Source organism: Oryctolagus cuniculus, chromosome 1, assembly GCF_964237555.1.
Source record: "Oryctolagus cuniculus chromosome 1, mOryCun1.1, whole genome shotgun sequence".
NCBI classification, from domain to species: Eukaryota; Metazoa; Chordata; class Mammalia; order Lagomorpha; family Leporidae; genus Oryctolagus; species Oryctolagus cuniculus.
Window position 1 is genome coordinate 199762571 of NC_091432.1, and position 19006 is coordinate 199781576.

At 52.8% G+C, this 19006-nt stretch overlaps 1 protein-coding gene across 4 annotated transcripts in view; it reads right to left on the minus strand.

Moving 5' to 3' along the window:
* PAX5 (paired box 5) overlaps window positions 1-19006 on the minus strand; it is a 194601-nt gene that overhangs the window by 114439 nt on the left and 61156 nt on the right. For all 4 annotated transcript variants that reach the window (XM_008265136.4, XM_070054521.1, XM_051844072.2 and 1 more), the window contains exon 6: window positions 15052-15227. In XM_008265136.4, the coding sequence (XP_008263358.2) occupies window positions 15052-15227 (176 nt within the window). The remainder of the gene's footprint in view (window positions 1-15051; window positions 15228-19006) is intronic.

Below are 19006 nucleotides of genomic sequence, written 5' to 3' on the forward strand. Positions count from 1 at the left end.
GCCAGTGGAGGATGGCCAAGTGCTTGGACCCTGTCACTCACATGGGAGACCCAGATGAGATGAAATGCCAGGCTCTTGACTTCATCATGGCCCCGCCACAGCTGTTGCAGTCATTTGGGGAGTGAACCAGTGGATGGAAGATTCTCTCTCTCTCTCTCTCTCTCTCTGGCTCTTTCAAATAACATAAAAATATATCTATTATGCTTGTTATTTTTCTATTTCTTGCTTTTGTTCATAGTTTTTTTCCTGCTCTTTTTCCTCCTTCTTTGTTATTTATTTGAGAGGCACAGAGAGAGTGAAAGGGATAGATAGGACTGAGCCAGGAGCAGGAATTCAATCCAGGTCTCCCAGCAGGTAGAAAGAACCCAATTATTTGAGCCATCACCACTGCATCCAGGGTCTGCATTAGCAGGAAGCTGGAGGCAGGAGTTGCAACAGGAACTAAGTATCAAACCTAGATACCCCGACATGGGGCAAGGACATCTTAACCACTAAGTCAAATGCCCAGCACCCTTCTCCGGTGTTAACTGAACATGTCACACATAGGGTTCTGCTTCATCTTGTCTGTTAGAATTTAAATTATTTTTCACAAGGTTTCAGTACCTTCCTTAGAGCTTGCAATACATATTTCAAACTCATCTAAATCCATCTTCAAAATACCATTCCTCTTCAACTGCAGTATAGGTCCCCCTAACAGAGTCTCCCACAAGTCTTCCTTTCTGTCCCTTATGGCACTGCTGCAATTCATTTCACTGGTCCATCCGTAATCATCACCCTACACATTGTTACCACTATCATTCACACAGTCACCTTGTATTTTTAAAGATTTATAGATTCATCTATTTGAAAGGCAGAGAGACAAAGGGGGAGAGAGGGAGGGGAGAGGGAGAAAGAGAGGGGAAGAGAGAGGGGAAGAGGGAGAGAGAGAGAGAGTCTTCCATCTGTTGGTTTACTTCCCCAAAAGGCCACAACAGTCAGGGATGGGGCCAGGACAAGGCCAGGAGCTCCAACCTGGACTCCCACATGGGTGGCAGGGGCCACCTTCTGCCGACTTCCCAGGCCCATTAGCAAGGAGCTGGATAGAGGCAGAACAGCCTGGACTTAAACCAATGCTCTACTGTGGGATGTCGGCATCACAAGCAGAGGCGTAACTCACTACGCCACAGTGCAGGCTCACCCCCGGCCCCCACCCTGTGACCTTTTAGACAGATTAAGAAAGATGCAAAGCTTTATTGTAGCCTCACTTTCTCTGTCTCAGACTCCCTCCTTTTCTTTACGTTGATCTGAGTTTCTGACTTGTATCATTTGCCTTCCCCTGGATGGTGTAATTTAAGACAAGACAAGCCAGTTCTGCGGGGGTGAATTCTCTCAGCTTTCATGTCACTGAGAAAGTTCCTTGGTTTCCTTTACTTTTGAAGGATCATTCCCGGGGATATAAGATTCTGGGTTGGTGGGTTCCTTCTTTCAATATTTTAAATATTTCCCTCCACTGTCTTCTTGCCTGTACACTTCTGACAAGAAATCTTATCCTTGTTCCTCCATAAAATCATGTATTTTGGGGCCAGCGCTGTGGCGCAGTAGGTTTATCCTCTGCCTGCGGCACCGGCATCCCATATGGGCACCGGTTCTAGTCCTGGCTGCTTCTCTTCCAATCCAGCTCTCTGCTATGGCCTGGGAAAGCAGAATGTGGCCCAAGTCCTTGGGCCCCTGCTTCTGCATGGGAGAACTGGAAGATGCTTTTGGCTCCTGGCTTCAGATTGGCTCAGCTCCAGCCATTGCGGCTATTTGGGGAGTGAACGAGCAGATGGAAGACCTTTCTCTCTGTCTCTCCCTCTCAATGTCTGTAACTCTATCTCTCAAATAAATAAAACCTAAAAAGAAAATCACTTTTTTTAACCTCCAGCTTCTTTCAATATTTTCCCTTTATTTTCGATTTTCCAACATTTGAATACGATACACCTAGATGTAGGTATCTGGAACTTATCCTGCTTGGCATTCCCTAACTTTCCTATATTTATGGTTTAGTAACTATCATTAATTTTGGAGAATTCTTGGCCATTACTATTTCTAATATCTTTTTCATCTGATTATATATATATGATGTGTATATACATATATACATATATATATATATATAAAATTATTACTCCTCTTAAAATTTCCCCACAGGGGGCCAGCATTGTGGCATAGCGGGTAAAGTCATTGCCTGCAACGCAGCTTCCCATATAGGTGCCAGTTCGTGTTTCTGCTGCTCCACTTCCAATCTAACTCCCTGCTAATAGCCTGGGAAAAGCAGCAGAATATGGCAATCAACCTGCACCCCCACGGGAGGCCCAGATGAAGTGCCAAGCTCCTGGCTTCAGCCTGGCCCAGCTCTGGCTGTTGTGGCCATCTGGGGAGTAAACCAGTGGATGAAGACTGATCTCTTTCAAATAATTTTTTTTAAAAATAAAAATAAAACTTGGATGTTGCCAAAATTTTTAGGGTTTTTGTGTTGTTGTTGCTGCTGTTTTGTTTTTTCATTCTTTTGTCTCTCTGCATTTCAGTTTAGAACTTTCTATTGACTAATCTTCAAACTCAGTAATTTGTTATTTGGCCATGTCCAGTCTACTGATAATTCCATCAATGGCATTCTTTACTTCTGTTGCTGTGTTTTTTATTTCTAAAATTTCCTTTTAGTTCTTAGAGTTTCCATGTCTCTGCTTATATTAATCATCTGCTCTTATTTGCTGTCTATTTTTCCATTAAAGCCACTGGCATATTATTCAGTTATTTTTAATTCTCTGCCTAAAAAATCTGGAATCTGTCATTCCTAGGTCTTGTTCTGATGCTTGCTTGTTCTCTTCTAGTTTTCTTGCCTAATTCTTCATTGAAAGCTGCACGTGATGTATTGAAACACAAACAGAAATAAAGAGGACTTTAATGTGAAATCTGGCAGATCTTGGCTGTTAAGTTTCTATATTCTTATATTGCTCCAGATTTTGCAAGTTACTTGCCCTGTAACTTCAAGTCTCTGATGGGTCAAGAAAATGTGCTGATTTTCCATTTGTCCAACTCTATTTCTTGCTGTAAAGATGGTGTGATGGCTTCCAAGCTCTTTGCTTGTCAGAGCTGAAAACAGAAGTGCTACACCTTCTCGCTGAGGCACATTCTTCAGCAGGACAGCGAGAGTCCGAGACTGGTTAACTTTTCTTGTACTTGTCTGAAAATGTTCCCATCTGTCTTCTCTATTAAATGACCATCTATCTGAGTGTAGCTCAAGTGTTACTCTCTCAATACTTGAAGACATTTTCTGCTGTCTTCTGACTTCCAATGATGTTGAATATGTGTCACGTCAGTCTGAAAGTTATACTTTCTCTCTGGTTGCTTTATACTTTTTTTTTTTTTTTTGTCTCTGATCTTCTTCAGTTTCTCTAGAGTTTTGCCTAGAAGTCCATTTCCTGTTGTCAACTTAACTTGCTTGGGACTTAGCATGCTTTTGCAATCTAACGAAATATGCCTTGCAACAGTTCTATAAAGTCCGCAGCCATTATTTCTTCAAATGTTACCTCTCCTCTCCTTGTTCTGTTTTATTTTTCCAGGTAAACTACTACATGCACACTGGACTTTCTCGTGATAATTTGATAATTTTCTTTTATCTCTTAGCTTCTCTTTGGCTATTAATTCTATGTTCCTGGAAATTTCCTCAGCTCTGTCTCCCAAGTCACTAACTTTCTACTCAGCTATGTTTTATTGTGTATTTAACCTATCCATTGAATTTTTAATTCTGTTGGCTAAAATTTTTATTTCTAGAGAATTTGTTATTTTAACTAGTCTTTTTTTGTGGTGTTTTAATCTTTCATAACAGTTTGTCTTTTTAGCCCTTTTATAGTCTCTTTCCTTTTTCTTAAAAAATAAATAAATAAAAGGTTTACTTACTCATTTTAAAGGCAGAGCTACAGGAACAGAGAGGGAGTTCTTCCACCTGCTGGTTCACTCCCCAAATGGTCACAACAGCCAGAGCTGGGCCAGGACGAAGTCAGCAGCTTGGAACTTCATCCGGGTCTCCCATGTGGGTGCGGGGGCCCAAGCACTGGGCCACGTTCTGCTGTTCTTCCCGGTGCATCAGCAGGGAGCTGGGTCAGAAGTGTGGAGCAGCAGGATGCCAGTGCCACAGGCAGGAGTTAACTGGCTGCACCCTAACACCGGCCCCTCTAGTCTCCTTCAATTTGTCTGGTTTGGGATTCTTGAGCAACCTCTCCTCCTGGTTATGTTTCTTGTATGCATGCTGTACATGCTGGATTGTGGAAGGGTCCTGATGTGAGTTTTTCATATGCTTCTGTGAGGCATCTCAGGGACCCCACAGAGTGCAGTTTTCACGTTGGTTTCTATTCTTGGATTTCTTATGCATAACATACAGTGAGACATCACACCCATGTGGGGCGCAGACTCGGGAGTTCAACTGCTCATGGGGAATTCTGTCTTCTGAGTCCCCTGTGTCGAGCTTTCTCACTGCTTCCCTTGGCCTAGGTGAACCTTACCCACTGCCCATTTCATGGAAAGTATGGTCCTTCCAGGTATCCATTGTTGGCAGGAGTTTCAGTTCTACTTCCCATATCACACAGGTCTAAGGCCACACCTTCTGTCCCAACATCAGCATCAAAACCCCAGACCCTGGTGACTAGGCCTATATCCAGGGCCAGTGCACTGGGCCACTGGGACATTGGCTGATGCATTTGAAGCTCTGGCTCTCAATTTCCAGCCCTTGAGGACTTCCCTCTATTTGAGGCAGTATTTATGTTTTCAATGTTTATTATCTGAAATGTAGAATGAGAGAGAGAGAGAGACAGATCTGCTGTCTGCTGGTATACTCTCCCAATGGCCATGACAGCCAAGGCTGGGCCAGTCAAGCCAGAGTCAGGAACCAGAACTCCATCCTGGTCTCCTACATGTGTGGCAGGGACCCAAGTACCTGGGCCGCCTTCTGTCACTCCAGGCACATTAGCAGGGAGCTGGATCAGAAGCGGAGCAGCCAGGAAGCAAACCAGCACTCTGATATGAGATGCTCTCATTGCGAGCAGCAAACTAACCCATTGTGCCACAATCCAGCCCCACCCCACCCCAGCCAGTACTTCTATTAAGATGGGAAGGAAGCCTGCAATAGCTCAGCCCTGTTATGGGAATCACAAATCTATATCCTTTTATTAAAATAACTTATAAAAAAGGTTTATTTTGTCATTTTTAAAGAGTTTAGTGAATAGCCAAATTCCTGATGCCAAATTTCCAGTGCACTTTCACAACAAACAAGCTGTAACACTGGAACTGTCTGTTGTTGTTGCTTTCCAACTGCAGTATCAGCTTTGCGCTTGGGCGGGGAGAGGGAATATGTCTGTGTGACAGTCAGTTCTCACACAGGACCTCGGGCTGCAGGCATTACTACTGCTTTATGCCACACAGCACACCACAGGTGGTCAATGTCACTGACATGGCATCGCTGGGAAAATGTCTTGGATGGATGAATGAATAAATGAATGGACGAGCATCCCAGCAAGGTGCAGGCAGCTCCTTGACAATTCACTTGTAGTCTTTAAACCCCACCGACACAGAATTTGTCCGTCATCAGAAAGAGGGGAGCAGACCGGAGGAAAACTGTAAACAAGTCAGAGTCAAAAGAGGAGATGAATATCCGATTTGCTTCACCCCTCACGAACGCCGGCCTGCAGTGGAGCTTGAGGGTGACCCCATGCCACCCCAATGCCACAGCCGTGACCCGTGGAGGCCAGCCAGGAGCACGCCTGCCTCGCAGGGGCCCCACGTCCCCGCACACATTCCCATCTGACAGAACAGGCACAGGGACTGTCCTGGGAAGTCCCCTGTGCTTGACCCACAGGAAGACAAGCATCACTCAGAAACGAGGCTGAAGCTGCGTAGGGACACGTGGGCTCCCACAAGCAAGACAATGGTCAGCACAGCAACGGAAGGGGACTGGGGCCCTGTGGATTCCTGTCACATTCACCCTCGGGCCACTTTGAGACGATGACAATAAAACGATGAGGGAGAATATGGCAGGCCTAGAGGCTCCCACTACCTCCAGGGATCTAGAGAAAGAATTCCAGAATAATCACGCACCATCTCATTCCAAAGACAAGATAACATCCAAGCAGAATCTTGTGTTAGCATCTGCTACAGCTGGCTAACAGCCCACGTATCAACACCTTATGTTAATGGTTAATGGATTAAGGGGGTGACTTGACACTAGTCAGTCAAGGAGGTGGGTCCAGTGGAAGTTCTTTGGGTCACCGAGGCACCCCCTCAGAAGGGGGTTCCATGAGAGGTTCAGTTATATCAGCCAAGTGTGGCCAAGCTTCTCTCCCTCTGCACACATTCCGCCTCCTCAGCCGATGTCAGACTAAGCCCATCTGACCTCAGACTGCGACCCCCAGAACTACAGACTACAACAAACATGACTCCTTCACAGGTAGCTTCCTGCAGGTATTTTAGTTAAAGTAATAAAAAAAAAAAAAAAAAAAAAAACTGGGGCCAGCATTGTGGCACAGTGCAATAGGTTGTACTACCTGCAGTGCTGGCATCCCATATGGACGCCAGTTTGAGTCCCAGCTGCTCTACTTCTAATACAGTTCTTTGCTGATGCACCTGGGAAAGCAGTAGGAGATGGCCCAAGTCTTGGGTTCCTGCACCCACATCGGAGACCTAGATGAAGCTCCTGGGTCCTGGTTTCAATGTGGACCAGCCCTAACTGTTGCGGCTATTTGGGGAATGAACCAGCAGATGAAAGATCTCCTCTCCTCTCCTCCCCTCCCCTCCCCTCCTCTCCCCCCTGCCTCTGTAACTCTGTCTTTCAAATAAATAAATAAATCTATCTTTTAAAACTAAATAAATAAAGTAACAAAAAGTTAACTAAGACAGCATCTTTGGGTTTGGGAAGGCATTTCTAACTCCCCACCCCAGGAAGCACCAGGAGAACTCCTGCTGCTCACCACCACCCGTCTACTATCACTCCCCCACCCCTTGTAACAGCAGGAGTCACTCACAGGGTGGGGCACATTCACTGAGCTGAGCAGGGTCAGCATCGCTGTGCAGGAAGGTGGGACATCTCCCTCTGGAATTCAGGCTTCCAGCTATCCATGAGGTCAGCCCACGCCTGCTTCCCCTGGGAAGGCCTAGCCGTGACCTCCCCACCTGCACCCGAGCGGCTAAGCCAGGGAGAGCCTGGTGCACGTGGCGGTGAGACTCAGAGATGCTGTGCAGGAAGCTTCACCTGGGTCTCAGAGAATCCAGAAATGGCTGAGGAGGGATGGAGGAGCCATGTAGGTATTGCTCAGATGCCCAGATCAGTACCTAGTCTATTTCCTCTAGGCTGGCAACCCCAGCTAGACAGGAAGATGGAGGGAGAAGATTCAGAGCCTCCCAGAACCCTCCAACTCCTACTGTCCACCAACGCAGTGCCTTCCCAACAGTGTGCTGGAAACCAGATGCTCCCGGCCCTTGGATGACCAGGGGACAACTGGAGAACCCAATGACAACCGGAAGCGGCTGCTCCTGGCCCCTCAACCCCAGCACATCATATAGATTAACATGTTGCACGTGTGCCATGGCATGGAAAAGACTGACACGGCTTGGATGAAAGCATGCCCAACACACTGTTTCCCTCAACATCTAAAACATACCACATGTGCCTTGGCCTTCGACACCTGCAAGTTCCCCACGGCTTCATCAAAGAAGCCAAATGCCAGCTACTAAATTCCCATCCTCAGCAAGAGTGGGGTTGGTGGTAACCACTCGAGGTGCCTTCCCAGAGAATGACCTGCCTCCAATTGGGCAAGATTTTTGCCCAGGGCTACCCTTTGCATGGCCAGAGGTCCCAAAGCCTCCAAGGCAACAGCACATCTTCCTGGAGCACCAAACTGGAAAACCCAGGGAGAGCTGCCAGGGTGTCTGGGACTCTGTAGTGGAAGCAGGCTATCAGCCCAGTTCAGAAATGCACTAATGGGGCTGGTGCTCTGGCGTAGCCAGTAAAGCCGTTGCCTGCAGTGCAGGCATTCCATATGGGGGCTGGTTCAAGTCCCAGCTGCTCCACTTCTGATCCAGCTCTCTGCTATGGTCTGGGAAAGCAGCAGAAGATGGCCCAAGTGCTTGGGCCCCTGCACCCACATGGGAGACCCAGAAGAAGCTCCTGGCTTCTGCCCAGCTCTGGCCATTGCAGCCATTTGGGGAGTGAACCAGAGGATGGAGGAGCTCTCTCTCTCGCTCTCGCTCTCACTCTCTCTCACTCTCTCTCTCTCTCTGCCTATCTGTAACTCTGCCTTTCAAATAAATAAATAAATCTTTAAAAAGGGAAAGAAAAGAAAACACCTGCTGAGATCAATCAGGAAACGTCTACTCTCGCAGAGGACCGGGAGTGAGGACATGAGGACGTGGCCGTCTCTTGACCACGCAGTCCGGGTCTCATTTCCTCATCTGCTGGGGGAACGACGAATTCAGGGCGATTGTGGGTTAGGTTCCACGGAAGAGGTGGTTTGGGCTTTAAATTCGAGATTTTTATTCTCAGTTGTTCATCCGGCTCTGGCAGCCTCACCCACCCCAGGCACGTGTTGGCGCCCAGGGTCTGTTTAATCTTCCTCTCTGCCGCTGTCCAGGGACCCAGCCCTGTGCTCCCAGGTGGAGGCACTGGCAGCATACGGGTTTCTCCACTGCCATCTACACAGGGACCCAGCCCTGCGCTCCCAGGCAGAGGCGGCTGGGAGATGTCTGTAGGCAGGGAGGCTGATAGCAACCACTGGTCTCTACCTGTGCTGTCTCCAGCAGAAACCCTGGGCCTGCTCCATTGGAGCGGAGCCAGAGTCACCTGTCGGCCCGAGAGATGGTGCAGCCCTCGCCTGCAGTGGCCCGGGGCCACGGCCCCTGTGGCCTGAGCTGCTGCTCTCTGCCCATTCTTGGGAAGATCGCCCTTCAAGGCCTCGGCGTCAGAGGTCTTCTTTTGTTGCCGCCTCTACCCCTCCCCCATTTCTCACAGGCCCCTTCCCAGTCTCCCTGACACAGAGTGGACAGACCTCGGTAGGCGTGGGGCTGTGAGCCACGAGGATTCTCCACTAGCTCAGGCTTGCTAGCAGTGGGGCAGGCCTCGTGAGCAAGTCCACCCCCACGGATGCTCACACTTCTAACACGGCACACATGACAAAGGACCGTTCCTACTCGCATGCCTCCGGGGACAGGCAACTCAGCACATCACAAGGAAGCCTGCCCACTGCCAGCATGCTCAAGCTACAAAGTTCTCTGAGCCTGTCTCCTTTCCTGCCCACCCCTCCCAAGCCCCGCTTCTCCCAGGCAAAGAGCCCCAGCCTCTCCGGGTGTCCCTCCTCAGAGAGATCTCCAGTGGTCTCCTCCAGAAAACCTCTACTTTGTCTGCACAAGAGGAGCATGGCCCTGTAAGAGGAAGAGGGAGAGGGAGAGGGACCGAACCAGCCCAGAGGACAACAGGGTGGTCCCCACCTGGGCATCCGTTCACGGCTCTGGAGACCATGCTGGTTCGTGGGGCAGCCCAGCAGCTCCTAACGCATGCTCAGACTGAGAAGACTGAGCCCTGGGGATGTATCCCAGGAGAGTGCTCAGCTCTACTCAGCCATGGACAGCTGTGGCCAGGGGCTGCCAGCCAGGGACCTGGCTCCCACTCTCAGCTTTGGGCTTCCTGTGTGTGCTGGGCTAAGCCACTGCCCTAACCTAAACCGCGCTACCTGCACAACAGGATCACAGGAGTGCTTGTGACTCGGTAAGGATACTGGGCGAGGACCCAGGGAAGCAGTGAACCCAGCTGCTACAGTGATTCCAGCAAAGATTAAACCCACGGCATCTACGAGCCCAGAGAAGTTGGTGCAGGCTGAAGGGTCAGGGAAGGCCTCACAGGGCAGACAGCACTCCTGCTGGGCCTGGCCAGGGTAGGAGTTAAAAATAGTCTGAAAGAAGATTCCACACAGGTGAACAGGGAGCAGGCGCTCCGAGTGTGGACAACAATCGCCAGAGTAATGACAGCTGCAGGACGGGCCGCCGAGCATGCTCAGAGCCGTCCCCTGGTGTTCACGTGCGCCCATACGCACATGCACACACCAGCCCTGGGAGAGGAGGGCGGAGGTCAGCAACCCCCTTGGACATGGGCGGGGCCCAGGCAGTGTGGGGCAGGAGGGTCAGGCCTGGCCACAGCCAGAGCTTCTCCAGGGCAAGCAAAGGGACATGGGGGCAGTGAAGAGGATGAGGGGGTGGAGGCTGCGGGAGATGACCAGGGGCTCTGACGCAGAGGTAGGCTTCAGGAAGTTAAGATATCCAACAGCAGTAGCAGGGGCCAGGGAAGAGGCAGAAGGCCCCAGCGAGGGCTGCTTCCAAGGTAGCCAGAGAAGTCCAGGCCACAAAGCCCAAACTCTCTGGGGACACTGTCCCCAGGGCCAAGGAGGTCTCCCACCTCCACTTCAGCTCTCTAGGGTTTGAGTCCCTGCCCACTGCTGCAGCCGCCTTGCTCCAGTCTTCTTTCCTCCAGCCCACATTCCAACCCCAGAGCCGCTAGCAGCTCCTCACCACACCTGCGTTCCTCCAGCCCTCCATCCACCTCTCCACCACCTCCAGACATCTGGATTCTGCCATGCCTCAAGGCACCTCCTCCAGGAAGCCTTCCCCCACACTTCCTAACCAGGCACACCTGCCTCCCAGTGGGACACAGACCCACCATGGAAGAAGAGGAGACCCCTCTGTGACTCACGCTTGGGGTCCAGGCCGCCCTTGCTCACCCGGCGCATGCATGCTCAGAAACACACACCCACTCCTCACCAGGATCAGGCTGTCCAGCAGCGTTCCAGCGCCCTGCTCAGCCACTGGCCAGGAGACGTGCCACCCTGCAGGGGCCGAGAGGCTTAGGAGAGCAGGAGGCACTTCCAGTGGTTTCTCTGTTAGACTGGGGACAGACCTTCTCCCGGGTTAACCCCCTGTGACCTTTGAACTTCCCGGGAGGTCAGCAGCACGTCCCCCTTCCCCAGCTGTCTCTCTGTCTCCAGCCCGATGGGAGGGAGGGCCCTGGGCCCGTTCCATTTTGCGCCCGTATTGATCTGTTGGCAGCAATGGGCTGGATAATTAGCCAGGAATTAGGGTTTCTATTACAGCCAGGAGGCTGCTCCAGCTGATTTATCACCTGAATAATTTACTGTGATTGAAAGGAAATTAAAATGAACTCCATTTGACAACTGTGAGCTTTTATGGGCTTTAGTGAAGGCTCAAAAGCCAGATTAATAGCCTGGTGTTGGTTAATAGTCTGCCGAGAGTAAATACGGCAGGCAGGCAGCGCGTGGCGGCCGGAGGAGGGACCCGCTCTGCCAGTGGCCAGTGCCTGCCCAGGCGTCAGGACGAGTTTTCCTGAAACAGACTCCACCGCGGGAAACACGCACACACATGCACGCACACGCACATGCACGCACTCATACGCACACGCGCACACACACACGCACACGCAGTCGCCACCAGCAGTTGTTTTTTTCCCCATCTTCTCTTCCTCCGAGGTGATTTTTACTCACTCCACATGTAGGGAAAACAGAATTGCTTTTTCAATAACCATTGTGAAGAGGAAGTGTTTCATTGCCCCAGGAGTAGGTCTGCCTTAACCCCTTCCACGTGGGCCAAAGGGTTTGGCAAGCCTCCCTGAACAGCCGGGGTCTGGGCCCACCGGCCCACCCACTCAGGGGGCATCGTGGTGGGAGCAGCAGTAAGGTCAAGAGGGCTCTGAGCCCACAGCGGTGACCAGCGGGTCCCCAGTCTGACCCTGCAGAGGGTCGCCCTTCCCAGGGGCGTGGGGAGGAGGGCTTCGGAGGGACACGCCAGGCTCTGAGGTCCTGGGAGGGCAGGCAGACTCGGGCTGCAGAGCAGGCAGCGCCTCCAGGGGGACCTTCTGCAAAAGATGAGGATGCACATCCCGAGGTCCAAGCCTACGGCCTTGACAATCCCAGAACCTCCCTGGGCCTGAAAATGGAGCAAACAATCTGGGGGTGAGAAAAACCTGTCAAATGGGGCTCACCCACCCCGGCCGGCTGCTTAGCAGACATTTCATTTGAGGACCCGAGGAGAGTCTGGGTGTGGCAACTGGACACTCCCGCGCACAGGGCAAAGAATCACTGGTGTCGCCACCATCATGATGGCGACCACACACCCACAAGCTGAGAGCTACAGAAAAAGCAGAGCCAACTCCAAGGCCAGTAAACGCTCTTCCTCTCCTATCGGTTCCTGAGCAGATGTGACACCAAGTGCCCTGCCCTTGCCCCAGGACACCAGGCCCCAGAGACACAGACTGGGACAGTTGGGCCTGATCCCCAGCCAAACAGGCAGCCAGCCTTCCTGGTCGGCCGGCAGCTCCAGGTCCCTTCCAGGAGCCACTGCCTTGCCACTCTAGGGCCTGCGGAGCACAGCCACGGAATAAGCGAGCTGACAGGGCTCAGGAACCTGTCCCCTTGACGCACGTCCCCTCCCAGCTCAGGCCGTCATTTGTCCAGAGCGAGTGGGAAGCGGGCGCGGGCCATGTCATTCATAGTCCAGTGCCCGTGAGCGTGCAGGGCAGTCCTGCAGCCTCACCTGCCATCTCTCCTCATTACAGCACATTATGGGGTGAAGCTGATTACCCAGAAAGCCCTGAGTCAGCCATTAGCGCGGCCCCCGCCCCCACCCCCGAGGCCCACACAGCTGGGGGCGGCCTGCAGCCACGGCGCACCATTCTGAAGGACACTGCTGGACACAGTGCCCCCCCGGACTCTGAGCCAGGCCTCCTCCCATCCAGGGCCCCGGGCCTCCATGAGCCCATCTCACCTGTCCTTCAGCACTGCCTCCGCCATGCTGTCACCCCTGATGCTGCCAACCCAGGCGGCTCTGCCTCCCTGACTGGACCCTTCCTCTGGGGTCTTGTCCTGTGCCTTCTAAGTCCACACCGCACTGCCCCGCGTGAGCGCAGGGGAGCATCCGAGCAAGGATGGCTCCGGGCTCCGTTCGCCTAGGAAGCCCTGTGCTCTCTGCCCAGGCTTCAGGGCCTGACTCTCCGCGACAGGCACACGACACAGAGTGTCCAACACGGAATGTCCGTGCCAAGCCTATCACGGCTGGAGAGAAAGGCGGGAGACTCGGCGCTGGGAGGCCAGGTTCTGGTTCTTCGCCACTTGCTCGAGAGGCGATCTCTGACAAGCCCCGTTCTCTCTCTGGGCCTACAAAACCTGAGAGGGTTGGAAGCCTGCCTCAGGGTTGTACGCAAGCCCGAAAATCACGCAGTCTTCACAGCACTTAGATCGGTTCTCTCGCAGATCCTGAAGGAAACGTAGCCCAAGAGGCTTTCCAGAACCAGTGCCGCCCTGACCCCGTCCTGCATCTGATGAACTGCGGCTGCCGCCACCTCTCAGGGGTTCTGAGTGGCGGGAGCACCTGCTTGTCACAGAAGCAGCTTAGGACCCACAGTGCAGGCATCAGCTCCATCTAGCACACCTTCCCAGGCTGTGGGACAAAGACCAGGCTCCACGCCACACTCTGCAAAACCAGGCCCATCACCCCAGCATCACCGCCTACTCCCTTCCCTATGCCCCAGCCACACTGGCCCTCCCTCCAGGCCTCATTCTTGTTTCTTTTCACCCCAGGGCCTTAGCACCTGCTATTCCTCCTGCCAGGCACATCCCTTCTATCCCCGATTCCTGCTCCTTGTTCTGGCCAACCCCTTGAGGTCTCAGCATAAATGCATTTCCCCTAGGAGGTCCCGGGGCCTCCAGGCCGCCTCAGCCTCTGCTTTAGGCTCTCAGAGAACCTCAAACACCTCCTTGGCACCAACACACCTGGAACCCACAGCTCTCTGGGTAATGGGTATTTATTGTGATTTTTTTCCCATTCATCTGGGACTCCCTAAGGGCAGGTGAAAGCCTGTCCTGTCCGTTGTTAACCCCCTCATGCCTGCCTCCACGCCCGGCACAACACAGAGACTCATCAGTGTTTGTGAAGACCACTGGCTGGCTGGGCGGCCCAAGACGAGTCTCTGCTTCTCTGGGCTTCCAGTTCCCCACCTGAAAACGAAGTGGCTGGAGGGCGTGCAGGAGCCCCACGGGAGCTGCTCAGAGACAGCCAGCCGGTCAGCAGTGGTGGCCCCGCGGTTCTGCCCACTCCTCACCACCCAGCATCCCCAGCAGCACCGGCCGTCTACGCAGCCAAGCACACAGTCTCCATGCTCTTGGACGGTCTTAGGGGAACCTGCATCCATGAGCATGAAGGAGGTCAGTACTTACTGCTCAGAGGGGCTCTCTGGCTCCCCCACCAGGCTGGAAGCGTGTCTGAGTCACCTGGGGCTGCAAGGCGGCCCACCCAAGGCCTGGCACAGGCACTGCGTCAGGAAACAGTGGCCTGAGTTGAATTGGGCACTGCAGGGACCTCTTCGGGCCCTGAGAGCCTCTCACTGGAGGCCCCTCTGGCCCAAGTCCACACCTCAGGCAACAACTGCTGGCTGCTCAACAGGGGTGGGACTTCCTGCTTCCTTTCCTCCGTGCAAATGACCCAGGTGGGAGTTTGTCTAAGGAGACCCACCATCATTGCTAGTCTCTTGGACTTGGTCTTTAAGAGTGTGACGAGAGAGCTGACAGTGGGCTCCACGTGGGCACCATCATGGCTTTGCTCACAGCTGGTGAGCCCCAGATCACAGGGTGAGTGCGTATTTCAGCCAGCACACTGACAGACAGGACAGCGGCCCAAGAAGTGGCCCAGAAGACCCCTACACCCCCTGCCCCCGTGAGAGCCCTGGGAAAGCACAGCGCAGCAACGGCAGAGTGGCTGGGCAAGTCACACATGCCCCCAGGCTGGCCGACGGACCCAGGCAGCCGCACAAGGAGCTGTCCCGACCCCGTGGATGCTGTCATCGGCCAGGGTCAGCCCAGAGCTGCAGAAAGCTCACCTCCGAGGAGAGGTTGGCGGGCTCTAACCCGCACCTGCTGGCTGCCCCCGCCGCCAGGACGGCGACCCAGGCCTGTGTGGCCGCGGCAGGCGTGGCAGCGAGAGTCGAGGGCGTACCTGCTCGGGCTTGATGGGCTCCGTGGTGGTGAAGATGTCGGAGTAGTGCTGCCTCTCGAACACACGGTCCAGCACCTCCAGCTGCTGCTGTGTGAACAGGTCGCCCCGCATCTGCTTCCGCAGGAAGTCTCTGCCCGGGAGCGAGTGACCGTTTGGCACTGGAGACTCCTGAATACCTTTGATGAGCACGAGAGAGGAGAGGTGAGTGCAGGTTCTCCTAGGGCCTGAAGAACGGCAGGCCAGGCCCCGAGGCTGGGGCCCTGCTGCCAGCTTTCTGGACAAGAAGAAACTGGCAGTGGCTTAGGTAAGGGCCAGCCTCGCCCAAGGTTCCCTGCTGACGAGTGCAGAGCCAGCCTCCCAAGGCCACGTGCAGGCGCCGCGCAAAGCCCTCCTGCCATGGATCATCTCGTCTAACCCTCCTGAAGCCCCCAAACATGCTATTATCTTCCCATTTTGCAGACGAGAAAACTGAGACCTAGAGGGGACAAGGGGATAGCCTGAGGACGCAAGCTCAGGTTGACTCAGAGCCTCAGTCACCAGGCGCTGCTGCTTCTCCTATACCGAGGAGCTGCCTGGGAGGTAGAGATTTTCTCAGAGCTGATGTCCTCGCCCTGAACATTTCCCATCACGTCACATGGTCAGGCCATGAAACTAGGCTATGGGGACACATGGCCTCTCCCACCATTCTGGGCCAGTGTGACAAAAATCTGTCCAAATCATGGGGCACATCCCTTCAACCACCGATTGCCCTTCAGGGAACTGAATTCACAGCTGGGCTTGTGGGACGTGAGAGATGTCTAAGACTCTTACAGCAGACTAGAAACAATACCTAAGAGGTGGGGCAGCGCTGCGGCTCACTAGGCTAATCCTCCGCCTGCGGCACCGGCACCCTGGGTTCTAGTCCCGGTTGGGGCGCTGGGTTCTAGTCCCGGTTGCTTCTCTTCCAGTCCAGCTCTCTGCTGTGGCCTGGGATAGCAGGGGAAGATGGCCCAGGTGCTTGGGCCCTGCACCCGCATGGGAGACCAGGAGGAAGCACCTGGCTCTTGGCTTTGGATCAGCACAGCACCGGCCGTAGCAGCCATTTGGGGGGTGAACCAATGGAGGGAAGACCTTTCTCTCTGTCTCTCTCTCTCACTGTCTGTAACTCTACCTGTCAAATAAATAAATAATAATAATAATAAAAATACCTAAGAGGTTATTTACAGGGACCAGCTAAATACATCATGGTGCGGTGGCATAACGTAATACTGGGAAGTCCCAAAAGGATGAGAACACCCTCAGTTAATAAGAAAAAGAGCTTCAAGACAACATGGCCATGTGAAAAACAAACAAGGGACAGCACGATACGTATGCTGTCAATGTTTTGTATTAAAAGAAAGACTACATACACACACCCACAAGGTCTTCAGAAAGTTCATGAAATGGTTATCAAAAAATCATACATTTTAGATTTTAGAAATTTCAGAACATTTTAGAAAAATTTAAAATTTTACAAAAATTTTGTGTCAAAACAAACATCTTTTTTTTAAAAAAAAAAAAAAGGATTTACTTTATTTTTATTTGGAAAGGCAAAGAGATAGAGAGAGAGGGAGAGACAAAGAGAGAAATCTTCTATCTACTGGTTCACTCCCCAGCTACCCACAACCACCAGAGGTGGGCCAGACCAAAGCCAGGAGCCCAAAACTCAGTTCAGGTCTGTGTACCTGGGCCATCATCTGCTGCCCTCCCAGGCGCATCAGCAGGAAGCTGGATCAGAAGCCGAGGCGAAGGCGGGATTCAATGCCAGGCACTCACGCTGATGCTCGGGACTCCCTCATTCTGAACTGCTACACCACAACACCTGCCCCTTAAACTTCTTTTAATTCCATTTTCCATAAGCTTTTATATTAAATATTTATTTGAAAAGCAAAGTGAGAGAGAGAGAAGAGAGAGACAGAGAATCTTCATCCACTGGTTCACTCCCCAAATGGCCAGAATGGGGCTGGTCCAGGCTGAAGCCAGGAGTCTGGAACTCCATCCGGATCTCCCACGTGGGTCAAAGGGACCCAAGTATTTGGGCCATCTTCTGCTGCTTTCCCAGACCAATTATTAGGGAGCTGGATCAGAAGTGGAGCAGCTGGGGTTCTAGTTCCCATATGGGATGCCAGTGTCACAAGGGGTGGTTTAGCGCACCGCACCACAACTCCAGCCCCTTCCATGAACTTTCTGAATACCCCTGATGTGCATGTTTATGTGAAACATCTAAGGAAGCTACCCACTCAGGAAGACAGGAATGAGTGGATGGAGGCAAAGGGGAGAGAGATTTTTTAAAGCAGGCTTTTTTTCTGTTTGGTTTGGTTTGTAAATTAAGAAAGCACAAAATTAAACACTTTCTGTGCTCCCTATTATTAGCTATTCCACCATAAGGCTCTGGTTTTGAGTCCTACATTTCAAAAACACGCTGTGAACCATCCATTGAAGGGGCCAGCATTATTGAATAGCTGGTTAAGCCACATGGGCACCGGTTAGAGTCCCTGCTGCTCCACTTCTGATCCAGCTCCCTGCTAGTGCATCTGTGAAAGCAGCAGAGGATGGCCCAGGTGCTTGGGCCCCTGAATCCACGTGGGAGACCCAAGGGAAAGCTCCTGGTTTCAGCCTGGCCCTACCCTGGTCGTTGTGGCCATTTGGGGAGTGAACCAAAGAATGGAAGACCTCTCTCCCTCCCCAACTTCTTCTGGCCTCCCCAACTCTTTAAAATTTAAAAAAAAAAATTTTGTTTTCCGGCCGGCGCCGCGGCTTAATAAGCTAATCCTCCGCCTTGCGGCACCGGCACACCGGGTTCTAGTCCCGGTCGGGGCGCCGGATTCTGTCCCGGTTGCTCCTCTTCCAGGCCAGCTCTCTGCTGTGGCCAGGGAGTGCAGTGGAGGATGGCCCAGGTGCTTGGGCCCTGCACCCGCATGGGAGACCAGGAGAAGCACCTGGCTCCTGGCTTCGGATCAGCGTGGTGCGCCGGCTGCAGTGGCCATTGGAGGGTGAACCAACGGTAAAGGAAGACCTTTCTCTCTGTCTCTCTCTCTCACTGTCCACTCTGCCTGTCAAAAAAAAAAAAAAAATTTTGTTTTCCACCAAAGGGGGGGAAAATGATGAAATACCTTTTGTGGGACTTGGCCTTGAGTTGTTCAAAGTGAAAGCAAGCACTGGTCCGTCGGCGCCTCATTCCCCGGGACTCTGGGACCATGTGGCTTAAGCCAGGCTGACCAGAGGCACTGCCGAAACCAAGGCCCAGGGCCCAGGCACCCGCCTGTGCCGTCAGGAAGCCCCAGGGGAAACAGGGACCAGTCAGCTTCAGCTGCGGGGTGCCGCTGCATGGGCCTCACCACCGCCAGCCCTAGGTCCCCCACCCCTGCCCGCACTCTGCTGCCCTAGACGTTGGCATTCCTGTGAAAAGCCCACCACTGTGGGGGAAGAGGCCCGATCAAGGGGCGGGCAGCCGCGGGCACTGCGCCGCTGAGATGCAGCCAAAAGCATGGCCTCCTCCACTGTCCTATCTCATGCTGCGCAGCGGCGCGGCCTGGCCTTTGCAAGCCCCCGAGCCTCAGAGCACCCAGCGTCCTCTACGAGAAAGGCCTCGCGCTGGCACCATGGTGCAGGTTAGGCCCACTGGCAGCACCCCATATTGGAGTGTACCATTCAAGTCCTGGCTGCTCCACTTCCAGCTCCCTGCTAATGGGCCTGGGAAAGCAGCAGTAGAGGGCCCAAGAGCTTAGGGCCCTGCTACCCACATGGGAGATCTAGATGGAGTTCCAGGCTCCTGGCTTCAGCCTGGACCAGCCCAGCTGTTGCAGCCATTTGAGAAGTGAACAAGCAAGTGGAAGATTCTCTCTCCTCTCTCTGACATTCTGCCTGTGAGACAAATTTAAAAATAAAAATAAAAAAGGCTTTCAGAGGTAGCTTAGGGGCCCCCTCAGAAAACAGG